This window comes from Suricata suricatta, chromosome 8, assembly GCF_006229205.1.
Source record: "Suricata suricatta isolate VVHF042 chromosome 8, meerkat_22Aug2017_6uvM2_HiC, whole genome shotgun sequence".
Taxonomy (NCBI): domain Eukaryota; kingdom Metazoa; phylum Chordata; class Mammalia; order Carnivora; family Herpestidae; genus Suricata; species Suricata suricatta.
The window spans coordinates 140367209-140374152 of record NC_043707.1 but is presented as its reverse complement, the minus strand read 5'-3'; the positions used below and the strand labels follow the sequence as shown (position 1 = coordinate 140374152).

The following is a 6944-nucleotide window of genomic DNA, read 5'->3' as shown; positions in this document are numbered from 1 at the left end:
CGCCTCCCGCCCCCGCCCGCGGGCACGGCCTGGGCGGGGTGGGTTGTCCGCCCCCGGCTCGCGCGGGGACGTCTGCTCCTCCTCCTCGGGTCCTCGCTCGGCACTGGGGCTTGTCTGTTGGATGTGGGCAAGAAAGCGTCGGCATGAGGAGTTAGGTTGCCCAAGGTGATACCTGGAAATACTGCAAATTGCGGCCGCAAAAGTCGGAAGTTCTCCAGGCCGACTTTGGGCACCCAACAGTGCTCCCGCGCCGGCGATCGCGCAGCCCACAGCCGCCCTCGCCGGTGAACGTTCTTCGATGCGCTCCTCGAGTCCCGAGAGGAGAGCGGCCTGTGAGCCCTGGAAGTTTTCCCGAGGCGGTTGGGACCCAGATCCTGCTTGGCGCAGGACGTGACCTCGGCCAGGTGCACTGTGGCCAGGGCCAGGTGCAGACGTCCAAGATGGGCACGCCCAGGGGAGGGAGGAGCGCTGGCCGGGGAATGCGGTTTGGCGGAGAATGAGTAGGTGACGTCTGGAAGGGCATTTGAGCGGAGGGAACGGCACCGGAGGTTGTAGGTGAAGCTCGTGCCTGGGACCTAGGAGGGACGAGGGACGAGGGCGAAGTGTCTCCCTCCCCCCAGTGCCTGGCAGGACGGAATCCTGTAAGGGCCACGCTTGCTGTTTGAGGAGTGCAGGCTCTGGGGCAGGAAAGGGCCCCAGAACTGGGCACATAAAGAGAGTTGTGTGTGTGCAGTTTCAGGCATGAGCCTCGTGGTCTCTCCTTGGAATGGTTTTGCTAAAGTGCTTTTTACTTTGTTTTCTTTGTGACTGAGCATAAAACAGTTCAATCCAACAGGTAACTTAGTGACTGCTACAGAGCTGGCCCTTTTGGGTGATGGCCCAGCAGTGGTCCAAACAAGGTTCCCCCTGAAGAACAAAGAGAAATAAAGAGGAAGAAGATCAGGAAATGGTTGTTAGGTAGGATAAAACCCGGGTGACGCGAGAGACTTCGGGGATTGTTGACTGGAGGGCCTCCCGGAGAGGCGGCCTTCAGCCTGAGCAGGGAAGAGGCTGGCAGACAGAGGAGCCGGCGTGAGGCTGGCCTGTCCAAGGGAGGCTCCTTCTCTGCCAGGCCCTGAGGGCCGGTGCAGCCAACTGCTGCCTCCCCTCGAGGAGCCTTTGAGGCGGGGGTCGAGGTGCTGTCGCCCCCTGTCACACATCAGAATACGGGGTCGCTCGGGTCCTACAGCTAGAAAGTAACAGAACTGCTCTCTAAAAGTTCACTTGCTCAGTGGTGCCGCATCAGATGGTGACTGTCATGGGGATGTAGGGGTCATGTGAGGCTGTGCCTGCTGCGGGCCAGCCGGTCAGAAGTCGGCAGACGCGTGTCAGGAGGTTTTCCGGATGGTCCTCTCGCAGGAGCGCGCATTCCTGGGACGCCAGGTGCGTCCTCTCTGATGTCGCTCTTCCGGCCTCGGTTCAGGTAAAAGCAGTTTGGTCACAGACACGTGAGAGAAGGGGACGTTTGTGAGGATCCACGGGACAGGAATGTGACTGCTGTAGTTGTCTGCCGGCCTGGCTTTGGCCTAACCAGGGAAGCCAGCCACGGGGGATTCTCTCCGTTGAACGTTCAGACGTACCTCCGGAAGAGACGGGCCTGGGTTCAGTCCTGTAACTGCACTTCCTGCGTCTCCGCGAGGGCAGAGGGCATTTCTGGGGCTCCTGCTTGGCACCGCTGGTCCTCTACCCATCCTTCCGTCCGCTGCAGGAACTCAGTGCTGTGGGATGGCAGTTACGCTTTAATGCGGACTCGTTTGGGAGGGTGCTGCGCTCCGCTTTGGGGGCAGCGCTGAGCTCTGGCCGGCCGTCTCCGTCAGCACCTGGGATGGGGAAGCCGAGGTCAGGCAGAGCTGCCCCTGACCTTGGGCAAGTGGCTTAAACTATGTGAGACTCGATCCTGCTCAGTGAGATGAGAGCCGCAGAGCTGCCTCAGGTGGTGTTGGTTCTCATCAGTTGGTTCCTCACGGGATCCACGACGACACTTGAAACAGGCCGGAGCAGGGACAAGGGGCTGGGCCCAGGCGAGGGGCTCCCTCCCTGGGAACTGTGTGGCATTTCTCTGTTCGTGGATTGGAGGGCCAGCATCTGCACAGCCGGCTGCCGGTGCCCTGGGGAGCAGGGCGGGGCCTGGAGAAGGGGGGGTGCTAGGGAGCCCTAGGAATGGAGCAGGAGAGGGAGACGTGGGCGCACCTGTGTCAGCAGGGTGGCTCCCGGGGGCCAGCGGGAGGAGTGCGGCCCAGGTGACATCAGCAGAAACGAAAGTCCGCCCGGTGCTGCTCTGCATGTCACGTGCCGGCTGGCTCTCCGCCAGGGCCTCTTGCTGTGTCTTTCTCCTGGACAGCCGTGGTAAAGACACCCAGGAGAAAGAGACGGTGCATGCCGGGAGAATGTGCGTGGTGGTATTGGTGAAAATGGGGCGGGATGATGAACCCCTCGAGCGCTGCTTGTTTCATCGGAGGTCTTTTTGTCTTCCTCAGGTACAGAATGTCTGAAGGGGACAGTGTGGGAGACTCTGTCCACGGGAAGCCTTCTGTGGTGTACAGGTTCTTCACCAGACTCGGGCAGGTCGGTTCCTCTGGGGTGGGAGCGGAGAACTGAATGGGCCGAATGGGGTTCCTGCCGGGCTTTGAGTGTGCTGGCCGCCCGCGCCCGGGAAGAGGGCTGCGCACCTGTCCCCCGCCGCCCTCCACACCTTCCCTGTGCTGCCCGCGCGCTCCTGCCTTCGGTGCCTCTGTTAAAGGCCACACGGTGGTCTAGGCCGGGGGCTGCGCGTGCTTTCCGCCATATGCTTGTGTTGTGTGCTTTTCCCCGACGACTCTTACGAATATGAAAACACTCAGCTCCCGGGTGGCGTGGCTGGGCCCTCCCCGCCCTCTCTCCTGGCCACCCACCTCCCCGTCCGCTTGGCTGGGGGCCTTGATCTTTGGGCGGTGCCTGGGGCTGTGCACACACACCGGGTTCAGAGGTCTGATTCGGTGAACAATGGGACGGACTGATGTTTTGGTTCCGAATTAAAAATATATCTGTTTCTGAAAATAAAAAGCATTGGAAACACTTCGTAATTATTGAAGCCCGGTGGCGGGTACCTTTACTTTTATGAGCGATTGAAATTTTTCATACAAAATTGAAAGTTGAAAAATTAAAATTAATTTGAAAATGAAAATTAGTGCACGTACATCTGCTAGCGACATGTGTGTGCACACATGCACTCGCGTGCATGGGTAGAGCCGAGGGTTCCTTCCAGAAGCCCCACTGCTATGGTGCCCACCTTATGTAAGCTCCACGCCGGGTCAGGCTGTGGCTCACTGGTCCGAGAGCAGACGCGAGGTCTGCCCGGGGCTGCTGGGCGGGGCTGAGGCCAGCTTGGGGCGGGGGGCGGGGGGGGGGGTGGCTTGGGACGGACGCTCGGTCCCAGTGCTCTTGGGTGAGGTTCGGTGTCCTCAGGCTGATGCCGTGGGACCGTCTGCTGAGCGGGAGCGCGCTGCAGAATTTCTGCCGAAGCGGGGCCCCGTTCCGGAGTGATTGCGGTCCTGGGTTAATCGTCACTGCTCCGCGCTGGATCCTTGAAGGTCTGCAGCCAGCGCTTGAGGGAAGTGTGCTCGGCACCAGGCCTTGCGGGGGCCGCGCGGCACCTGTGACCTCTTCTCTTTCTAGATCTATCAGTCCTGGCTAGACAAGTCCACGCCTTACACGGCCGTGCGATGGGTGGTGACGCTGGGCCTGAGCTTCGTGTACATGGTTCGCGTCTACCTGCTGCAGGTGGGTGTGGCCGGCCGCGGGCCCAGGTGGGCTTTCGGGCGGGGGCCGGTTTTCCTCTGTCTCCAGGAGACGAGGTTTGTGGTGAAGGAAACGGTCTCTGATAACTCACTTTTCAGGTAAGGACTAAAACGTAAGGAAAACTCCAGTGACTGTATTTTAAAATAGGATTGTCTGCTGTTCATCCTAAGTTTGTCATGCCCTGTGGTTAGAGTGCCCAGGGCAATCTTGACGTCCAGCTAGGGCCTGGTGAAGGTCCTCTGTCCTCGTCTGGACAGTGGACCCTCTGGTGTCCTCCGACCCTGCCTTGGGACTCCCGGTGCAAGAGACCCCGGGGATGACCGAACCTTCTGGATCAGCCGCCTCGTCCCCTCAGCAGCCTGGGGGTTAGCTGTTTCTCAGTCACCTTTCACGAGGCCAAGGAGAGTGTGGGTTGTTGAATCTGAGACCGGGTTCGAGGACTTCACTTCGGCTCAGGTGACCTCCCCAGACACCCCCTTTTGCTGTGTACTCTCCAGTGCCCCCTGGTTCCTAGATGCGACTTCTCTGGAGGCTTTGGGTGGAGGGCATCTGATGTTCCCTTACGTCTGGGGCAAGGCAGGGGGAAGGCCTTGTCCAGAACCTTTTCTCCTCTGTAGCTGGGAAAGGTTTTCCTCCTTTAAAGCAGCTGCCTTTGTTCTAGATAGTTCCCAGGGTCTAGGAGGACATGGGCGTGTCCTGGGCTCGATGGGGTGCCCAGCGCTGTGGGACAGTCTCACTTGGACTGAGTGTGCCCTCTCGTGCTTGCATATCGTTGGCCGTGCGTGTGTCACGTGTGCGAGCCCGACGCCGCTCCATGGTTCCCGCGGCTGGACTGCGCAGCTGGTCTAAGGTTGATGTCGAGTTCACTGTCACTGTCTCTAGGGTTGTCCTTGGAATGGGAGCTTGGTCTGTTCTGTAGTGGACAGAACAACCCAGAGACCTTGATGTAGGGGTGCTGGCGGGACGGGGGTGCACCTTGCACAGGCCCACCTAACCGTCTTCTAGGCCGAGTTTGCACCTGCTCTGGCGTCGCTCAGGCGTGGTGCTGCGGCACGGAGCAGCGTTGGCAGTAGACTGTTGGCTTCCAGTCTGTAGTTTCCAGGCTGGAAAAATATTAAGGCAGAAGGATTGCATCGTTTGCATGCAAATTTCTTAGGCTTTTAGAATAGCCGACGGGGTGTATCTTGGTCTGGTGCACTTGGTGCGCGTGCGTGTGTCGTGCGCTGTCCTGCCGGACTTCACGTGTGTTCGCATCTCCCGAGGAGGGTTTGGCTGCACAGTATCTCCTAAACCTCACTCTTGAGTTCCTGATTTCCAGTTCTAGGTTTGTTTTGGGCAAAGATTATCAGCACCCGTGACCAGCGTGTGGTGGTGGGAGGCCCCCCGGAAGGAACAGTAGCCAGTACGTCCTGAGTGACGGCTCAGGTCCGGGTCTCTGGTTCAGGCGGCCGTTGGTGAGGCAGGGTCCGGGCCAGGTGTGCCCGTCAGCACCACTCGGTGCCCGGTCTGTGCCCGCCGGGGCTGTGGCTTCGTGGCAATCCGCCGCTGCGGCGTTCCTGATGGGGAGCTGGTAGCTTCGGTGTCCAGCTCCACCCTCAGGGCTCTCCGTGTGTGCCATGGCTTGGCCACGGTCACGCTCACAAAGTCATTTGAGATACGCTGTCATCGTGGGTGTCCTCTGTGCCTCTTTGTCACTTGTCACGATCTCCTGTAAGTTCGTTGTGAATACTTAGAAGTCCAGTTAAGACGGGCTGCGGGGGTGAGATGGGGGGCGGGTGCTGGGCGTGCCACTCATTGTGCCTCCTTCCTTCCCCTGCAGGGCTGGTACATCGTGACCTACGCCTTGGGGATCTACCACCTCAATCTTTTCATAGCTTTCCTTTCTCCGAAAGTGGACCCTTCCTTGATGGAAGACTCAGGTAGGGCAGAGACCACCCGCTGGGCTCTGTTGGGGGAGTTCTGGGTTCGTGTACTTCACAGATTGCCTCGTTTTCTCTAGAAACCTTTGAAATCCAAACTTCTGACACTGTCCTCTTGGTGTTTAAAATGTACGCAGAACCCCGGTGACGACGCATGTGTGTGTAGAACGAGGCCGTAAACCTTTGAAAGCGCGGGGCCAGGTGCTCGGGCCGCTCCGCTCTGCAGACGAGGGAGGGGGTGCGGCGCTGGGGGGCTTGTCGGAGGCCACATGGCAGAGCGCACGGGGGCAGGGGTGGCGCTCTTGCCCCCCAGCCGGCCGAGTCCTGTCTGCACTCAATGGGTGGGTCCCCTTCCCAGGAACCCAGAGGTTCCCACAGGCAGCTTGCCGTGACCAGCGGAGGCCACTGGGATCCTGACCACTGATGGTTGGGCCCGTTGAGGGTCGCACTCTCTGATCTCCTGGACGATGGGTTGAAGAGTTCTTGTCTCGTGCTGCTCCTGACCATCCCGGGGCCTGGCTGGGGGGCCAAGTCCACACCTGACTGGTCGGCCTGGGAGGGGGGTTCACAGACTGATAGGGGTCATCACTCTGCCACACGTCTGTCGCCACTGTTGTTAAGAACTCAGACGCAGATGCCCGCTCACGTGATCCTTGTGATGGCAGACACACACTTCCCAGATTGGAGACGTTCTCTCCGGAATGTTCACCTTGTGACCAGAGGCCAGCGGCTTTTCCCTCGGGGGTATTTGATGAAAGGGGTGCAGGAAACAGCATGTGGTTGCTTGTCAGTTGGGGGAATTAGGAGGTGGCTGAGAGATCTGGGTAGGCCTCAGTTTCCCCGTGTGTAGCTAGGCAGGGCGGGTGGGGCCTGAGTCGGACCCCGAGCAGACCCCACGTGGTGCGCGTCCCGTGCGCGCTCAGCTGGTGCCGGACCACCGGCGGGCACGGCAGCGTCCGGGCAACCATTTAAGAGGCACGAGTTCGTTCTAAAAAGAAATTCTGAGGACGCCTGTGGCTCAGGCAGTTGAGTGTTTGACTTGATTTCAGCTCCGGTCATGACCCCGGGGTCGTGGATCAAGCCCGGGTCAGACTGTGCTGAGCATGGGGCCTGCTTAAGATAGTCAGTCTCTCTCTCTCTCTCTCTCTCTCTCTCTCTCTCTCTCTCTCTCTCTCTCTCTCTCTCTCTCTCCCTCTCCCTCCCTCCCTC

General features: G+C 59.7%; 1 protein-coding gene across 1 annotated transcript in view; it reads left to right on the top strand.

Annotated features, from left to right (window-relative positions):
- The first annotated feature begins 2221 nt into the window (after positions 1-2221).
- Positions 2222-6944, top strand: part of RER1 (retention in endoplasmic reticulum sorting receptor 1) — an 8081-nt gene continuing 3358 nt past the window's right edge. The window contains exons 1-4 of the mRNA XM_029949959.1: positions 2222-2428; positions 2517-2604; positions 3694-3798; positions 5636-5735. Coding sequence (XP_029805819.1) covers positions 2322-2428; positions 2517-2604; positions 3694-3798; positions 5636-5735 — 400 coding nt within the window. The 5' untranslated portion in view covers positions 2222-2321. The remainder of the gene's footprint in view (positions 2429-2516; positions 2605-3693; positions 3799-5635; positions 5736-6944) is intronic.